This window comes from Amblyomma maculatum, chromosome 1, assembly GCF_055883805.1.
Source record: "Amblyomma maculatum isolate TAMU_Amacu chromosome 1, ASM5588380v1, whole genome shotgun sequence".
NCBI classification, from domain to species: Eukaryota; Metazoa; Arthropoda; class Arachnida; order Ixodida; family Ixodidae; genus Amblyomma; species Amblyomma maculatum.
The window spans coordinates 229,586,422-229,606,516 of record NC_139344.1 but is presented as its reverse complement, the minus strand read 5'-3'; the positions used below and the strand labels follow the sequence as shown (position 1 = coordinate 229,606,516).

Below are 20,095 nucleotides of genomic sequence, written 5' to 3'. Positions count from 1 at the left end.
GTACAGTCGCCCAAATCTTTAACTGGAATGCGTGACGGCCACCTTTTCTGTGTTCTTGTGCCATAGGGCTAATAAAACTTGCCTGGAGGTGAGGATTAAGCAAGGACTGGGTGAGCCTTTGCTTATACTTGGATTTTTCGCAGGTTAGCTCCACTGCAACACTCGGAATAACAGAAAATGCAGCCGTCACGCACACCGGTTAAATATTTGAGAAGCTGTACATTTTTACCGTACATATGATATGCGAGTTTTAAATTCCTAAAGCTGCACATAACCTCCAAGACACTATAATGGAGTACAACCATCTACATTTTTTTACCGTACACTGACATTGCACAGCACTTCGAAGTTTCGCATTCTACCTTCAACAAAATGTGGTCACTGCAGCCCGGGATTCTGTACTGCAATCAAACGTGCATAGTGGCCATAGCCACTAAGCATTAAGCTACCACATTGGACAGGTTTGTGATGTTTACATACATAAAGACCAAATTTATTGTAATGGTTGCAACATTTAATGTTCTGCAATCATACACACAATGTAGAATAATTCTTCTAGCTAACTGTAACTGGTTAATTGTTAAGAGCTTGAATTTCACGCAGAAATTGCATTTGGTTAGCAGTTTTGTTTCCTAGCTCATTTTTTTGGGGGTACTAGCCTGAGTCGATAAGTCTTGCATTCGCATAGTCTTTAGCAATGACAAAATGGAACAAACTGCTGTCCCAGCATTGGTACTGACTGCACCATCTCGTTTTGCTTGTAGAAACTGTCAGAGATAAGGCAGGCTGGCAAAGCTTCTTTGACAAATGCTCAACTGCTTTGGCAATAACAGGCACCAAAACTTACCCTGGCTAAAATTGAACTAAATTTGAGGAATTTCATTTTCAAAGCGCAATTTTTGAGCACTCTGCACATTACACAACGCTGCTAGTGGGACGGCTGCCCTTTTTTTTTTGCATCCGACAGACGTGCATATTTTAATTCTCATTAAATGAGGTAAGTACCCCAAACGAATGTGGTACGAAACAATACTGCTAACCAACTGTACCTTATCTGCAAAATTTGAGCTCCAACGATTCAATTAGCCAAAAGAAGCGTTTTAAAGAGTCTATATGATTACAGAACACTATATGTAAACTACTTGAAAGAGGGCAACTGTACAGAGTCCTTCAGGATGACTGAAAAAGAGGGCAGATTTGGCTTTGTGCCCACATATCATTCATTAGCAAAAAGTAATGTGCATCAGTCAGATTTCACGAAAGAAAAATAGAAATACTATATAGACTACAAATTCTGGTAACCTTGTGTGCCCTTTTCACTAAGTGGTTGAAGAGCACTGCCATACAAGAAACTGAGTTGTAGGAAACACTTTCAAACACCAAATTATAGAAGCACCCACATGCTCTACCCACAGGCCAAAAGTATGCTTCCTTGGCCATGGAAAGGCCTTTCTTTATACTGAAAAAGTCCAGGCTAGCGACAGCCCTTGGGGAAGAGGAAGAAATTCACCACATATTTGCAAAATAGAGTGGGGTAGAATAAGGCACTTAAATTTTGTAATAAAATGAACACTTGAGGCATTTGTCATGATGATGCTTTGTTTATTCGTTTGAAACATTTGTTGATGAGACCTCCCAGCAAAATGTAGTTACAGTGCATAGTTATGAATGCCTTTGCTGGGAGTATTAAGTAACACAACTGACCTTTTTTTTTACACACAGTGGCAACATGTACTGTAAACTCATTCTTGTGACTAGGATGACTTGACATAAATGGAAACCACAAGATGCACTTTTTAACATACAAGTCAGGTCTTGCAAAGTCGCCCAAGGTGGCCTCTGTGCCATTTAATTATCTTGAATGCAGAAAACTACATTCAGAAACCTGCAGATTCAGAAACCTGCCCCTCTGTACACCAGAGCACAATCAAAATGTGAACTGCCTGGCAAAAGAAGAAGAGATTGTGAGGAGGCAAACACAAACACTGCACATGAGCAGCCTGGTAGGCAGTATCCTATTGGCACACCACAAAACATGGACTAGCTCCTTTAACAATTGCCACCATCCACTCCACACAGGAAATGTCTCCACAGCCAGGAGAGCACAATGTGGCTCTGCCCAGAAATGGCACACTTCTCACATGTACAACACTGAATGAGAGTCCACTCAAAAACTCTTGATGAAACATGGTCATTAAAACAAAAAGGAGGACAGAGTCCTCTTCTTGGAGACACAAACATTGTGCAAGGCCTTCATGAAGCACCAGAATTTGAGCACTTCACAACAAACTTGTAGAGAGCCATTAAACTCAGCACTAAATCAAGGAAATTAAAAATAAGTTTCTAACCAGGCTCTCAAGGATACAAAAACACCTTAATGTCACAGCACTTCACTAGGCCCAATAAAAGACCCCCCAAAAAAGCTGTAATTCAGGAACAAACTGTTCTTGCCATCACTGAACAGTCATTACTTCAGCTGCAGGCAGGTGCTGCAGCACTTAAAAAAAAAAGTCTTGCAGTTCTAGTGCGTGAAATGACCAACAAACTTACTCAAATCATTGAGTGATGTGCTTTAGTTTCACAGGTTTCGACCGATTAGCACAGAAATGTTAAAATGTGTAGACCATCTGCATCGGTGCAGAACATAATACACACACTATTTACACATTCACGAACACTGTTTTCATGAAACTAAAAATATACATGGCAATATATTTGTAGATGTATACAACATCACTATATACAGACACAGTACTTACATCCACAAATAAGAATAAATACAATTAATTGAAAACATCTGTATAATTGACCACCCACTCATTACGAACGAATGATTAAGGACACGTACAGGCAAAAGAAAAAACTAATTTAGCACAGATGCTTACTTAGCCAAACTAAGAATAGCAGACCATCACTGGCCTGAACTTGCATAAATGCATTTTTTTTTGGTGCAATTTTACATCTCCACTTTCAAATTTTTATTTTTTTTTTCAATTTTTTTGCATACATACAAGACAAACTCACTCGCTCTTTAAAAAAATCAATAAATAACTACACTCAACTTGTAAAAACAAAAGTCCATAGCAAAGAAAAGAAAAGGAGGTGGCGGCAAACGGGCACAGGTGAAACCAACGGTGCGCACATGGCACAAGGTCCCAGCGAATGGTGGCTGCCTCAGCCACACAGTCTAGGTAGTAGTCCCTGGCACTACCTGAAGGAGGCCACTGTGTACATGTCCCGGTGCACAAGGCCCTGTGCCACCAGCACAGTCTCACGGTTGGGCCGACTCAAGTTGCGCTGCCGCCGTCTGGCGCTGCTGCTTGAGAAGCCCCGACAGTTGCTGTGCTCGGCTGCTCCCTCGGGAGTGCCCGTTGAGAACTTGCGCTGCTTGGGGAAAAAGGTTCGGCTGGTGGTCAGCTGGCAACCGTCAGTCAGCTGCTCATTGGCTTCGCAGGTGCCCTCAGAGTCCTGGGCCCACACAGCAGCCACGCCGTTGGTGCACGCCCCCTGACTCCGGATCCCACTCACGCCATCACTGCCCGTTGCAGAGGTGTGCTGAGGACTGCTCCCAAATGAAGGCCCACTTGGTGACGTCGAGCTGCCGCTGTCGGCCTCATTGGTCGTCCTGTGCCAAATAAAATTTCTTTGGTGACCAAAGTAAGGACACAAAAGAGGTCATAGGTAACACTCTCACTAACACTTGAATAAGCAAGCGTCCGGGGCCTATACATAGCATGTCCGTTTCACATGCAGAGAGCCTGGTTTCAACCACCTCACAAACTAAATATTTCGATACTCCGAATTACCCCTTCTCACAGGAATGAAAAGGGGAGCAAACAGCCACTGACACAAAGGAGAGCATATAGAGGACTTTGTTTTTTTTTTTAATCAATGTTAAGTATTCATTAAATGCGGATATACTTAACCAGAAAGAAAAAAAACTACCATATGCCGCCAGTGGGATCAACACCCACAACCTCTCTACTTCACATCCGGTGCTCTACCACTCCGCTATGGCGGTGGCTGTTTCATCTTCTATTTGCCTAGGTATTTATGTTGCATGTAACCTATCCTTCAGAGTGTTCACCAGCACCGCCCACCTACACAGCGGCGGATGTCGAACGTCCTGTGTTACCGCGAAGTGTCATAGAACGTGACCTAGCATGGAGTGGAAGCAGTGCGATAACTATGAAGTCAAGGCCATCAGACAAGTAACCTTCTTACAGGAACCTTTTTCAGGTTGCTCTAATTATTTTCGACCACTGGATGACAGACAGGACACCGCTAGCCTTGTGAACTGGGCTAGTGGGAATGGTTTCATTTTAGGAAAAAACGAGCAAGAAAACAAGGACAACCGTGTTGGTCAATTTTCTCGGTGGCCTTTGTTTTTTGCACCATTTTTTTGTTAAAAAGCTTGTGCGCATGAGTGCATGACTGTACGCATAACTGAGTGTTCACGTGAGCATATGCATGCTTACACAAATCTGAGTGTCTACAGAGACTAGTATAGAAACTGGCCACGACTGACCTGACTGCCGCCTAGCCCACCACAATTCTTAACCTCTCCAACTACTGCTACTGGAACTAAACTTTTACAAAAGCACAGGCAACCTTTAGGAAGAACACACTTATTGGCATCAACAGACTCACCTCTTTCCATGAGACCTATTGCTGGCTTCCTGCTTTGCACACTCAGAATCTGGAGGCGGAAGTGCAGAAAGCTCCTCATTGTTATCTACAGGGAACTTTTCTTGAATCCACTGGCGGTACTGGATGACCTCATCAGTCACTCGAATGATCCTGCCAAGTATGCTGCAAACGGTGAACACAAAAGCAAGTAATGAAAATATAATCACTTTTGCCTTTACAGGTACACAACCATCCAGTAACACAAGTCATGAATTGTATGAACACCACAAACACATGGCCATCTTGACTGAACAATTCTATGCAACATCCGTCAAACCCAAATACTATTCAAACCAAACCAGTAGCAATCACATGGCTTTATGCTGTTACTTGCATTGCGAGTTGGCAGCAACATCTGCATTGCAACATACTGCTCCTATGGCAGAAAATTTACAGAAGCTGGCAGTGCTGGCCTACGAACAGCAGAAGGAACTGTTGCCTATACTAATGACTAAATATGCAGCAAAAGAAAAAAAAAGGAAGGAAAGGCAAGTACAAGCAGTAAGCACTATTACCTAGATGCCTTAAATGTCCTAATGCTTGGCCATTTCAATATATATATATATATACTTTCGGGAAACTATCTTCTGTGTAATGCCTTGACAGCAGTTTAACCTAGAACAAAAAAGTTTAAACCTAGAAGAACAAACTTTTTGAAGAACAGTAAAAAGAAAAATTGGGTTTCACCCTATACACCATTTAAGGGGGGAGGCTACCTTTGAATACCAACTTTGTTGTTTCTTGAGATAATTGAATGAAATTTTCAGGGTAGACTCATGGCACAGCCATTTTAATAACTGCAAAGTTTCATGGAGCTGCTCACATTGGTACTCAAATTAGAGAAGTATATCAGAATGGTTCGCATGGGTTCCTTGTTCCATGCCTGGTGAACTTGCAAAATGTGTTGGCACTATGAAATTCATTATGAAGGTTCCTGAATAGGTACCACAGGGCAAGACAGAGCCCTTTTTTTTAATTTCCCTACCGAAAAATTTTAGCAGTGCATTGAGGTTAGTGCCACAAATTGGACTTGCATTAGCCTAATTTTGATTGTTTATTATAAATTCCAGACTCAATAATTTAAAAAAAATGAGCTTGTCTTGACCTCGGAAATTTATTCAGGCACACAATAAAAAAAAAACCAGGTGGGAATCCGATTAGCGGTTCCAGAAATACTGCGGGAATAAGCTACCATACCATGAAAAAAATTCATTCCGAGAAAATGGCCCTTGAAGTTTAAAACAGCTTTTTCAAGTCTAAAGTTTGTTTTTCACTGCAGCACGTTGTGCCTCCACCTCCCCGATTCCCTCGGAAAGTGCATTTTCATGCGAACAGCGCACGACGCTGACGACGCGTTATCGCTTGCGATGACAGACGCGATACGGGAGGCCGAGATCGCCGAGGTTGATAAGGTCGGTACAGCAGGCACGCTTCAAACGCCGGCTCCTTACATTGACGCGAAAGATACGCAGTTGGAAGTGGCAGCGCAGTCGGTCTAGTAGTGATGTAGCAGAAGCAGCACTAATAGAAGCGTCTCTGCGCCCGTTGACAACGCTTTTCGCTAACTTCGCGATTCGGACGGCATTCACAGAACGACGACGTATGCAGTGTTTTGAACTTCTTAGCGCGCATCGTGGCCGACCGTGCAATAATCCACAAAGTGCACATAACTGTTCAAAACACGCCACCAGAATTCGTAACGAGCGATGATCACGGCGATCTCAAAATGGTGAAACGTGAAGCGATTCAGCGAGCGTACAAAGAACGCCAGCTCAGTAGCAAGCCGGAGCAGACGACGCGCCGGGGAGGGGCCATCGCGTCAGCGCGCGCAGCAGCCAATAGCAGTCGCGCGATCCCCCGCATTCTCACGGAGCGCGCACTTTGTCCAATCACAGCCCGAATTCGAGACGCGGGAAGTTCAACAATCCCTGTGAGGCCCCCAATCACAAGCGAGCCATGCTTCTGCTACGCCGCGGACGCTGCCGGCGAAGGCAATATGGAAAAGGGCAAGCATTCACAAACAAAACAAGACCAAGATGGCAGCGCTCGGTTCAGCGGCAGAGAAATGCTGCGCGCGCGAAGTTCGGGTACTTTTGCCGTTCGCTCGCGACTCTGGGGCTGCCGCGCCCAGTTGTATATTTAATTTAAAGCAGTTCCACGATGAATTAGGCGTTTATAATTATAGGAAAGGTAGTTTATAACATATACAACCGAGATATGTACTTTTTGAAAAGCCGACTTTTTCGCGATTTTTCGACTTTCAAAGCCCGCGTCCTCCCTTAAAGGGGCATGAACAGGTGGTCCACCAATGGTAAGGAAAGCCAGACAGATACTGAAGAGTATCATTCCTCTACAATAATTTTCTACCTCGCATGTGTAGCAGCAGAGATATTGGCAATAAAAATGGCCTGTGACTTATCCCTCCCAACTCATACACAGGTCTGAGCAATAAAAATTAATGATTACAGGCAAATACCATGCTCTGGCCATGAAAGCACTATGAGCCAGCCTACAATAACGGCTTGAGGGGCTATTTGGTGCTGCATAATACCCAGAAATGTGGCGCAACAAACACAAACACAAGCGAAGAGAGACAATACACGCGCACACTACCAACTGTAATATGGATCTGAAAACACTTCCTCTTCACCACTCCTCTTCTACACTCAAGTACATCTCATCTTCCTCTTCTTTGCTATGTGGATATTCGCACTTTCTTCCCCGCAGAACATAAATATCTTCGAAGCATGGCAGTCACCAATTCTACACTCACTCGCTTCTCCACACCTCTGCTTTGCCCAGAAACTAATACCACGCTGGACAGTCACAAAGACCACCTCATAGTCACATAGTCACACACTAATAACCACCCCCACACGTGCAGTAGGACATGTCCATCCACAACACATCACTTGTGAAGTCCCTATGTATTGAAAAACTATAACCTGCCAACATGCCCATCCAAAAAACATCACTTGTGAAGTCCCTGTGTATTGAAAAAACTAACCTGCCAACATGTCTACGAAGCAACGAAGTCCATGTACTTGAGGGAACATGTTGAGTTTACGTAGAAAAGAATTTACTTTTATTGAGCAATCTTCTTGAGTAATGCAAAGAACGAGTTTATTATCGGGCCTAAAGCTGTTATTCTTGGACATCTCTCACTTATTGTGGTCATGGTAGTTTAAAGATTTTTCCCTCAAGTACATGGACTTCGTTGCTTTGTAGACATGTTGGCAGGTTAGTTTTTTCAATACACAGGGACTTCACAAGTGATGTTTTTTGGATGGACATGTTGGCAGGTTATAGTTTTTCAATACATAGGGACTTCACAAGTGATGTGTTGTGGATGGACATGTCCTACTGCACATGTGTGGGGGTGGTTATTAGTGTGTGACTATGTGGTGGTCTTTGTGACAGACCAGCGTGGTATTAGTTTCTGGGCAAAGCAGAGGTGTGGAGAAACAAGTGAGTGTAGAATTGGTGACTGCCATGCTTGGAAGATGTTTATGTTCTGCGGGGAAGAAAGTGCAAATATCCCCTTAGCCAAGAAGAGGAAGACTAGATGTACTTGAGTGTAGAAGAAGAGGAGTGGCAAAGAGGAAGTGTTTTCAGATCCATATTACAGTTGGTAGTGTGCGCGTGTATTGTGTCTCTTCGCTTGTGTTTGTTTGTTGCGCCACATTTCTGGGTATTATGAGCCAGCCCACCTCAGCTAACTTTTGTTTAGCTGTACCTCTTGGGATCTAAGGGCACTCTCCTGGGGAAACAGTGAGGCACTGAGGCATAACATTTGCCGGCACATGATCCTGTGCTCTGCGCATGCATAACAATATAGTTCATTACCTTACAGTTCTTTCCTCCAGGCTCGTCCATAGCCAAAAACTCAAAACTGAGCAGTGGAAATGGCGAGTTTTTGCTCAAACTCGTTCGCACAAATAGTCTCATTTTCACACACACACTGAGCAAATAATTGTGTGCCACTAAATGTCTGGTATGAGGCACTGAAGCCACTCAGCTGCCATACAGTGTGACACCATACACCATATGATGGACACATAAAAACCATGCCAGAAAAAAGAATCACTGTCCCTCCAGCAATTGAGTAGATGCAAGCATGAAGTGGGTTTATTACCAGGACTGTCCTGTCGTGTATGACTCCACTGCTCAACTTAAACAGCTGTGACGGCGACATCATTTGCTATGCACAATGCTTTGCCATGTAACCATGTACCTCGGCGGACCGAAGCTCGAAAATGCAGTTAGAGACTAGAGGTTGCATGTTCATACTGACGGCGGTGACACAACTCTGGTGGCCGAGCTGTGCCAATGCAGTGAGTGCGGCAGAGATAGAAGCGTTGACTAAAAGGCGTACTGTGATCAAGGACGTTTCATTTTGGCTATGGCACATGCCTCTATTCATGGCAGGTTTTGATTTTATTTTTGTTTATACATACTGCAATCCCGTGCAGGGATTATAGCAGGATGAGAATACACAAAGCATACAATTCATGGGAGGAGTTCTAACAGCGCAAAACCCTGATGAAAATGAAATAATGTCCGCAAAACCTGTGTTGTAATGTCTGATAATTACTTGATACAGAAATTTAAGACAACACAATTTCTGTTAACTAATGAAACTAAACCCGCTCTTGTTAGTATGTGCACTTGCAGATGCTTTGCAGACGATGTTATATACAAAGCAAACGGCCCTTCTTTGCACACTTTCAATTTTACTGATATTAGTTTCGGTATACGGGTTCTAAATGATGGCAGCATAGTCTAGTATTGGAGGTACGATGGACTTGTATGCAAGTAGCCGAATGCTAGGAGTGGAAAGTTTAACTGGCCTTTGAAGAAAAAATAATTTTGTGTTAGCATTAGTTAAGACAATCTAGATTTATTCTAGTTAAGGTTATCCATTATCCAAAGCTCTAAATACTTATGTCCAAGAAATTGGATAATTTTGCACCTTTCAGCATTATGTCTTAAAACTGAAATGCAGTGAGGTAATAACTTGTTTGGGGCAGCACCTAGCATTTTTATGCCGGTCATCTAGTGAGCAGAGAGCAAACTTTCCTCATTAAATTCGTTCGATGCCTGGATGGTCCCATTTTAGTGCCCGGATAACACGGTGGGAGAATATTTTTCCACGGTGATCAAGAATGCTTTCAATATGATATGTACTGCAATACACAAAACAGTGACAAACCCCAAAACCTGTTTCTGTAACACTGAGCAGTTGCAGATTCTTGCAGCATGGCTTGTGACTCTTTCAGGCTTGGGTGCCAGAATAGACTAAAAACTGGGCTAAATTACACTGTACACTTTGCCATTGAAGCAAGTCGGTCAAACAAAAATAGGAGTTACTGCTAAACCTGTTAACCTAGGTTTCAACTACTTAATTCAGCTGAAATAGAAATCTCAGTTCCAAGCACAGCACAATGTTTTGATGCCAAATATGCAAAAGCCGCAGCACTAACTTTGAAAATTGCACACACACACTACCACCATTTCTTCATTACCATTCTGTGTACATGAACTCGGGGCTCACTATTCTGTCAAGTATGCAAAGCCCACTATACTAAAACTATTGCGAGTATTTAATAGCCGCTTTCTGAACCTTATTTCGGAGGCAGTTAAAGTGCAAACAGTTTCTCATCAGACACTGACAAACTATTTCCCCAGCCTATAATAATTACCACAGCGTTCTGAAGAGACTAGACCACAAAGTGTCAAAATGGATCCTTACCTCTGTTTAGGGTCACTCATGGCAGGATGAAAGGTGTGCACTGCTTGATTGAGTACCATGAAAGCATACTCGAAGGCCTTTTTGACTGTCAATGCTCCATATGAGCTACGTCCAATATCATTACCTGGAAAAAAATAAAAGGTCAGCCAATACCAAGAAACTGGTTGGTTTACAGGGTTTAATGTCTCAAAGTAACTCTGGCTATGAGAAATGTCGTAGAGAAGGGCTCCAGAAATTTGAACCACCTAGGGTTCTTTAAAGCGGTGTTCAAATGGGGAGGGGGATTCCACCTCTCTCGAGCAGGGTGTTTTGTACATATCAAAATGAGGTCTTCAGATGCAGACACCGACTGCCTGGAGGTCCCTCGAGGGTGAGGGGCTTTTTCATGACTTCCAAAGATGAAGTACCAAAGATAAAACGAAGCCATTGCTTAGCCGGAGCACCATCGAACCCAACGTGGTAGGTGAAGAGGCTGACCAAAGAATGCAGCCTCACTCCTCATACAGGCACCACTTTCAGTTTGAGAACCACCAATGTGGCCAATGGCCCTTATACGAGCAACAAAATGTGCCCTTTTGACAAAGTACAGCTTGCAGTCAGACAGAAACCAAAATCAAGCCTTTCCAAGTAATTTTTCTGCCAGAAACCAGTTCGGAAAGCGCAACATACATCATATAACGCCATACACCTTGACTTTCTTTAAGCGAGACTGAAGATGGTCAAGTCTTAGCAGCCATAGAATTGCAAAAATTGCCTTAACGGCATCATCGAAATTCACACTGCCTGTAAGCATCGAGGAGATAAAATGGGGCAGTGTGCTGGAAGCCACTGAACTCCATGGCAGCCGAGTACTGACGGAGTGCGGATAGTCCTGCTTTGGATGGCAAGCCATTGCTGAACCTTTCATGCGAAACGCGACTCAAAATGCTGGTATGGAGTAAAAGACACTACTTGTGTAGGAATGCTACCAGTTCCTATGCGAGAGCCCTGTTCACATTGCATTGTTACTATGGCAGCTACAGCAGATGTAGCAATAGGTTTTTAGAGTAGAGTAGCCAACCAATTTTTTTTGCACTACAATAATTTGAACTTCATTTGAACTACTGTAGTCATGGTGAAATTGCGCAACAAACACGACACAAAACAAGTGTTTGTTGCGCAATTTCACCATGACTACAGTAGACATTCACCAACTAGCCCGCCAACAGCTCCTGTTAATTCATTTGAACCTCACATAGACCTAATGGGGATGCAAGGACAAAGCAGGCAGGAAGGAGAGGAGGATTTACAGCAGTGTTCAGAAAAGCTCCCCTGCAGATATTGACAAAATGCAAGCTTGCTGTGCGATCAGTCCCTCAAAAGGCCCAATCCCCACTAGCTAAACACAAATAATTTTATAGTTGGTGCTGATGGTAGACCGTTGGCAGTGACTAACTGTGTTCAGACAGTTTGTGAATAATGACCCTTGTTTCATTGCACTGCATTTTAATATGGCTCTGGATGTCCCCACATGCTATGAGCAAAATTCAGTTTAAGTGATGCATACCAGGGGTGTACCATCTAACGGCAAGGGCAAAAAAGGCCAAGATAAACTGACTTTTCGCACTAAAAACCTACATTTTCAAAGCCCTTGCCAATAGAAAAAATGAGTGGCGCAAGATACATGCCATTATTAACTGGTGACTAATATGATCTGAACGCTAAGCTTTAGTCAGGCTCGTGAAGGCTAAAAATAAATCGCTGGGTCACTCCCTACTCTGGTCTGTTGCAATAAGAAGTGACTGAGGTGATAAGGTGTGGTGTTTATGTCAGCTCAACATAATACTAGCACAAGCTATGCGAATTAACAGTTTTTTGAAAGGTAGTGTAAGGTCGTGCACACAGATGTAAGAATGTGCAAGCTCACCTGGTGTGAGAGGGTCCTCGATGCAAAGAATAGATGGACGGTACGAGTCCCCTGCATCACGCTGCATCTCTTCTTTTCGTATATATGCACCACCATCTTTAATGCGAATTCCTGTCACAAAGTAGTTGAAGTGCTTGCCATAGAGGTCAAAAAACTCTAGCAACAATGTGCCCAGGTTTGGAGATGGAGCATCCCCGCCCCGTGGATGCAGCTGCAGAAAGCTCACAGTCATCAATATCAAAGAGTAGGAGCTGATGCCGCCAGTGAACACTTCATTCAAGTCCCGCTGCAGGAGAAATTGCTTCAGCACCAGCACCAGCTTGGGAAGTGCAGGAAACTTCTCCTTGAATGACTGCAGAGGGAAGAAAAATACTATGGTTACAGGCATGTGATGTGTGAACAACACCACTCATCAAGTGCCTTTTCCCGACTCTTCAAGCACTACTACAAAAAGGAAATGGCTAAGAAAAATATGAGGAACCACTATGCCGAACATAGCACTTTATTAATAGGTAAAGTGAAATCTAAATTACTGCTGTCCACAAAAAGCTGACAGCGGCTTCCATGCCTTTTGCCTATTGCTCAGACACCCAGCTTTCTGCACAAGAAAATATGAAATTCCACGGATCGAGAACAAAGAACAAAAATTCTGTGAGAGACATCAAATAATGCTTCAGAATGCACTTTGCATTATCAGGGGTTGAAGTACGGTGGCTTTTTGGAGCAGGCACGGGAGCAGCAAAAGAGATTTTTAAGCAGGTTTTAAGCAATTTATGGGATATTTTGAAGCACTCTGGAGTAAACCAATGGCATTAAATGCGACTAGGCGCATTTTTTGCCTCACAGCTACAGTAAACAAATTCGGCCTCCAAGGGAATGAAAAAATATCAAATTGGCCTCAAAGCCTGCAAAATACTGCATAGCAGTAGTTTTATCTGATGAACACCTGCATGAATCTCCACATTAGAGACTAAACCCGAGTAGACAGTTTTTTCCAGTTTCATCAAGCGTTTTACTTTGCGCACATCGTTGGGAACACTGAAGAATTGCTCCAAAATCTTCAAGCCTCTGTTACCCTTTTTACAGTGTGACACAGTAGTACTGGTGCCTCTACAAAATGACCATGCTGCATTTTGAGGATGCTTCACCACACGGTCTACGTGGCGAAGCATTCCAGTGAAGCACGCAGTATGGTGAAACTGCGAGTGACTGGAAGCAAAACATTGATGTATGCGAAACATATATAAGTATACATTAAAACAGCGTGATGGGAATAAAACAGTGACACACCAAGCAGTGTCGGCAATTTTTAGCTTTTCAAGGCAGCTGAAGCAACCTTTACTAAAGAGCTGCTAGGAAAAGCAAACATTTTAATGACGTTGGGGCAAAGTGCATGGCATGCAAGTGCAAAGGAGAATGCGGTTATAGATACAGAAAGAAGGCTGTGCAGGTTGTTGAAAAAGAGAAGGCACTAAAATGAGTTTAGTGGAGTAGAGAAAGCAAATAAGGGCAGATTGGTGCAGGACTGGGGTGGCGACAGCAGCTGCTGCTGCATGGGAGGCTGCATGCGAAAAGTATTGGAGATTTGACTACACCCCACTGTGACATACATATGAAGTGCTGCCTCTTAAATAATAAGGCCTTATCTGCTACTTCTGTATTTTTAGCGTGCTGTTTACGAGTTCTCTTGGTGGGCCCTCAACTACAGTTAGCTTCAACAGTTTGCAATTGCATTATAATTTTCTCAGGCCTTCTTCCTAAAGTTGTACGCATCCAAATAAGGTAAAATGCAAATTTTTATCGTACTGTCATCCCTACTGGTGTCTGATTACCACCAATAGCATAAAAAAAAAAATGCGGCTGCAAATGTGGTTCTGCAAAAATATGTTTAAAACCATTATTTTCACGAAATAAATCAAGGGTCTCAGCTACTGCAGCTTACCACAACCTGCCAAACAAGCTGTGCCCAATGATGAAAAAAATTAAGAAAAACTGGGCTACAGTCATCTTAACTGCAAAAGGATTACCTGAATGAGGCAGGCACTTTTGACTCCATTGTTCATGTTGAAGCTGATATCAACCTTGACTGTTGTTTTTGCATCAGTCAGCTTCACAATTGGAACCTGAAATATTTGAAGAATGCATTTTGAACTCTTGCACTGTATTCAATGACTAACGTTAAGCAATATGCAACTGTTAGATTGCAAGGATAGAACTCTGGAGCAATTGAGCCACGAAAATGACTATCCATTCAAATAAATATTGGCTTTTATCCAGTTAATTCAGCTAGAATAAAACTTGCAGGCTTTAAGCAGTCTTCTTAAGTGAATGCTGATAGAAAATTTGGAGTAAAAATCTGCCCACAGTATTCTGCAAGGCCTGCTTATGGGGGTCACTTCAAATAAATCCAACCCAAAAATTCATGTCCCAAAATCTAAATTAAGAAAAATAGCACTTTCACGAAAGATAAATATAAGCTTTGGCTCGCCTTTAAGCATTACAGCCTACTGCTACTTTACCACCACAATTTGTCCCCACACTCTTCGGCTGATTGACAATTTTATTTTAATGGTGCAAGGGTAGCTTGGCCAAAGATAGCCATGGCTAACGCATTATTAGTCTCCATGAGGCAGTGCCAAAGTCATACTTTTCCAAGCATTTCACCTCATGGAAATTAGCACATGGCCTAGGGGAAACCTTACACCCATTGGAAAACCATCTTCAACTGACTGCACATGCATATTGTACATGCACATTGCCAGTGTCCCATAGTAGCAGTACCAGCAGTCACCAGCATGCTAAAATGTGCTACAGTATCAACTATAACTTGCAAGGTATGCAGAAGGCTGCAGCTCTTCATTCACACTGAGTTATTCTAATGGCTCTTAACTAAACAAATCAGCACCTCTAGAAATGGTATCGAGTTAAATGTGGCCATCCTAACTAATAAACAAGCATGCAATTCCACGTTTGGCAGCATAATGGCAAAGCCACTTAGTGCTGCAGCAAGCCTTCCTCGTGGAAGTACCTACCAATGCAGGTATACAGTGAGCATGAGGATCATGTTTACAACAGTCTGGTAAGGAAAACAACTTACAGAAGCCTTGTCAAGGACCTTGATAGACTGTGGCTCGGCTATTCCATGACTTAGCAAGGCCTTCTCTAGCGTCCACATAGGCAATGTTTCCCACTTGCCGAGGACAACAACATCAATGTCACTAAAGGAAATACAAAGTATGTCAGAGGACAAGCAAAAAAAAAAAAAAAATCAAATTAACATTCCTTTTTGTCAATATACCACTTTAAATTGGCATTTTCCCAGCAATTTTCGCAAACTGACACGAAAACAGTTGACTGAATATGATCAAATACGCTCAATATTCCCCCACAAAAGTTTCAAAATAACATCAGAGATGTCATTAATCACAATCAGTGAATGGAATGGAGCAACAGTGAAGCCACTTGTGATAAAATGCACCAGAAAAGAGCTAGCCCAAGTGATACGTGGCAACTAATTGCATAGTCAACCCTGTGGCAGAAAGATGAACAAAATAGGTACAAACAAATTTCTTGCAGGATATACCAGATATCCTGGGTGATCATTTTGCATCAAGGTTTGCTAGGCCCTAGCATAAAAAACCAATTTAAGGGCTTAAAGAAAACTCTTAGCAGCTAAAAATATGCCGACACTAACGTCTTCTGGGGCAATGCCTTTCTAAACATTGAAGAGCAGAAACACAGGGACTCTTCTTCGTTGGCACCAATTCCTCGACCACCGCTGTTGGTGCAGTCGATTACACCAACACAGCACCACACGAGACAAAGCGTAAAAAATGGTGCTATTTCCCAGAATGCTGAAGCCAAAGAGTTTATTCACTATCTTTGCTCTCAAATCCAGAAGAAAAGCACAATCAGCAATATGATGTTGCACCACTACCAGCAGCTGAAACTCAAAAGCATGCAGAAGTAAAAGCAGCACGAAGGGAGACATTGAATCAGCAAACGGTCAATGATATCTCCCAAAACATGAATAAGAAGCACCTTTCTTCATTTATGAATCAGTTTTCTTCTGAACGCATGATACCCCGACTTTTTTTTCTTTTTTCTTCTTTTTGCTTGGGTAAAAAGAATTAGTTCAAGCTAGAAATTTTTTATATACTGCTAATACCTACACCTCTGGGTGCCTGCACTATAGCGAGTGCAGAAAGGCAAGCCAGTAAACTTGGTTTGGTTTGGTTTATGGGGGTTTAAAGTCTCGAAGCAACTCAGGCTTTGAGACGCCATAGCATAATGCATCAACATGCCTTATGAGGTGGCACAAAGACTACTAAGAAGAAGGCCATCTCTACTGTGGTTTAATTATGTGAGTAAATGGTACGGTTCTCAAAATATCGTAAAGTCATCGCCAGCTTCCTGCAATATACATCTTCATAAGTATTCAATGGCAGCTATTACCCAACAACTAATTTCCAAATTACCATTGGTTTACCTACAAAACAATCGGGATTCAATACACATTTTTGGCGACAGGAAAATGGAATGCCATGATCATGCTTTGTTTACCTGGTAGGAAGATAAAGGCCAGTCCGGAAGCTCCCAAAGATCTCCACCTGGAAGTATATTCCGCCATACAAAAGGTGAATTTTCCCCACACTTTTCAGCCGAAAGCATCGCCATACAAACTTGCAAATACAAACACTACACATTTTAACCCTTTCAGGCCCAAATAACTCTCGGGAATAAAATCTGACACTGATTTGTGCGCTTAGTATAAGAGGATAATACTCTAATATGAGAGATACTGAATTCGGCCTTTAGTCTATTTTCATGAGTGACTACAACTAGAATCAGTATGGCCTAGTGGATGTGCAATGCATAATTAGGTGAGCTCAATCAAAAAAATATCCTCACAAAAGGCACTGGAACAATCAATGCCTGTCTATTGGACAGACGTATGCCACACTTTTCATGTCAATAGCATGACTTTATACGCTGCGATACACAACTTCCACCTCTGTTTCCTACCACAGCATGTGGGCCAGTGCAGTGACTTGTCCAAGTGCTGGTTCTGCTAGGAGGCAGTGTAGAAGAGGCAGGGAGAGTACATTTTCTTATTTTCAGCTTTAAGGAAATACTTTTTTATGCTTTAAAATTCTGAGTTACATATTATTACAAGCTGATCACCATGCCCTATTTGCCTATGGCCACTAAATCGTTTATAATGGAATTTGTTTTCTGACCTGTTTTCATTTCAACAGCCAAGCAATGGCTATAACATCAAAGTTAAGTCTAGGTCGCACAAGATGAAAAAAGTGATATAAGCACTCCTTTGTTGTATTAATTCACTGAAAGTCTAAAGACTGCCTTGTTTTAAAGAAAAAAATTTGTTTATAGGAAAAGAAAGCCACAGCATTTGTCAAACTTTTTCTGTGGACATGTAAACCGAGGCCTTAAGGGAAGGGAGGAAGGTGGGAGTGAAAGTGGAAAGAGAAAGAGGTGCCGTAGTGGACGGCTCCTAAAATTTCGACCACCTGGAGATTTTTAACATGCACTGAGATTCCACAGCACATGAATGCCTCTCCATTTCGCCTCCACTAAAACGCAGCCGATGACAGTCTGGTTCGAACCGGGGTACTCCGGTTGAGTATTTGAGAGTCTTAAGAGCCACCGTGGCAGGACCAGCCAATCTCACCCAAGAACCGGAACCTCAAGTGAAGGAGCAGCTTTTAAATAGCAGCTTTTTCATCCCTCAGTTTGTCGAGTAGGCTACAACACCAATTGTAGGTCACAAATGTGAAAATAAAATTTTCCATTAAAATAAGCACCATTTCTGTGAAAACTATATGGAGCTACTGTGCTTTAAATTATTAGATTTTTAAATTTTTCTGCGACATTTTGACCTCCCTGTAGATGGGCTTTTTAACGGCTCTTACGGCTGAGCTAATTTAACTACCCAGCACAATGTAAACTATATCTAGTCCTATGGCACATAAACAACTAAGGCCAGCCTCGCCAGACAGACTTGGCAGCGGTTATGATAGACTTCTCAAAGCACCTTTTGTGTGTGCGTGCACGCATAAATTCCCTCGAATGAAATTTCTGCAAGACAACACAGTGGCACCTACCACAAATGGTTCGGTGACGAAAAGAATGACGACCAGGCAATCAGTCTCGCACAGATATCCAAAGTACTAGTAATGGCAGTACATATTCACATTTATGAACAATTTTATAGCACTAACAAAACAATGAGGTGCAACTTGTACACAGGAGACACTAAAGAAGATCACCAATAAAGGCCAGTCTACTGTAAGGTGCAGCCAGAGACCAGAAGGTAAGGTAGTAAGACATCTAAATGCCGGAAGTCAAATCATAGTACCCAAGAATATGCAAATACAAATTCAGTGTTCCAAGTAATCTCTAATTAAGAACTTAGTGCGAACAAAAGGTGCAAGAAAATAAAACCCTTTAACCTGCATTTGACCTACTGCGCTCTCCTAGTTAAGCTACAGTGGCAACACTACACTACACTGCGTTTGTTTATATATGACGTGCAAATATATGCGCCCTCAAAATGAAATATGCACTATGACCGCTGATCAAAATGGCAGCAGATAACTGCGGTACCTTTTTATACGGTTACAATGAGCAGCTTCTACGAAATGCACCACTATGAAACTGGCACTCAATCCAACTAATTAGAAAACAAGGTATGACAACCGGTACACTGAATGCCAGCATCGAACAGGACGATACACTCGTGAAGCATAAATGGTGTCATCCCACATAACACTGATGCATCCATGAACAAAAAGTAGTACAGCTTCACAACAAACACCAAATGGCCAAGAGCACATGCACTGGAGTAAGCTGAACATTGTTAAGGCACAAGCTCAAGAAATTCTAGTCTAGGGCAACTCCGATACTCACTAATGTGAAATTTGAGTACAGGTACTTAAGTATTTTTTGCAATGTATTAAGGCAAAAAATAAGAGATGCTTGCACGTACGTGCAGTTATAGAGCACAATTTTTCTCACGAGCCAATGATAATTTCTCAGAAGAGAAAGAAAATCCATGAGTGAGTGGCTCTTCCTTCTCTGAAAAATTCTCTTTAGTTCATGACTCTCCTTCGTTCCATTATGCTGGCAATAGCGTCAACGGTGACACGACCCAACCGCCGAATGGGCGTACAAGAGTTGCGCTCTAAAGTCTAATACAATGGAGCACAGGAAGACAGCAAATCCACAACTACAGTTATCGCTTCACCTGATGAACAACATACAAGCATTAGCCTGGCGCTAACTGCCCACATAGCCAAACCATCACTGCAGGTGCAGCTGCTTCGATTTTCAGGATCAGAATAGCTAAAGGCACACAGTATATTGGTAAATAAGATTATGAATGAATGAAACTCCAAAGCACCTCAGCTTGTGGCCAAAGACCAAGGATGACGTGTTTTATCCTCTGGATGACCCCCAACCGCATCTGATGCTCAGCTGGAGTTGGCTGCATGTATCTGTAGAACTCTTCAATTTCATCGTGAAGCCTGCAACATTTAACAAAAAAAAAAAAAATGCAGCAATGACAAACTGCGCCAGTTGCAAACACAGTAAACAGCACGAAACATCAGGCCTGGAAAAAAATCGAAAGCATTAAAGATTCTTGCATGCCAAAATAAAACAGGCTCACTGAAGTGGTGGGCTTTAATTCTATTTCCCCTATGTGAGGCTCTTCAATATGCGCCAAA

The 20,095-nt window shown here is 42.5% G+C and overlaps 1 protein-coding gene across 2 annotated transcripts in view; it reads right to left on the bottom strand.

The window, feature by feature from the left end:
• Positions 1-1,581: 1,581 nt before the first annotated feature.
• LOC146205858 (terminal nucleotidyltransferase 4B-like) overlaps positions 1,582-20,095 on the bottom strand; it is a 65,861-nt gene continuing 47,347 nt past the window's right edge. For both annotated transcript variants that reach the window (XM_084590507.1, XM_084590508.1), the window contains exons 2-9: positions 19,771-19,894; positions 16,911-16,957; positions 15,445-15,565; positions 14,375-14,470; positions 12,348-12,699; positions 10,442-10,565; positions 4,651-4,812; positions 1,582-3,625 (exon numbers count right to left, since the gene is read on the bottom strand). In XM_084590507.1, the coding sequence (XP_084446633.1) occupies positions 3,208-3,625; positions 4,651-4,812; positions 10,442-10,565; positions 12,348-12,699; positions 14,375-14,470; positions 15,445-15,565; positions 16,911-16,957; positions 19,771-19,894 (1,444 nt within the window). In that variant the 3' untranslated portion in view covers positions 1,582-3,207. The remainder of the gene's footprint in view (positions 3,626-4,650; positions 4,813-10,441; positions 10,566-12,347; positions 12,700-14,374; positions 14,471-15,444; positions 15,566-16,910; positions 16,958-19,770; positions 19,895-20,095) is intronic.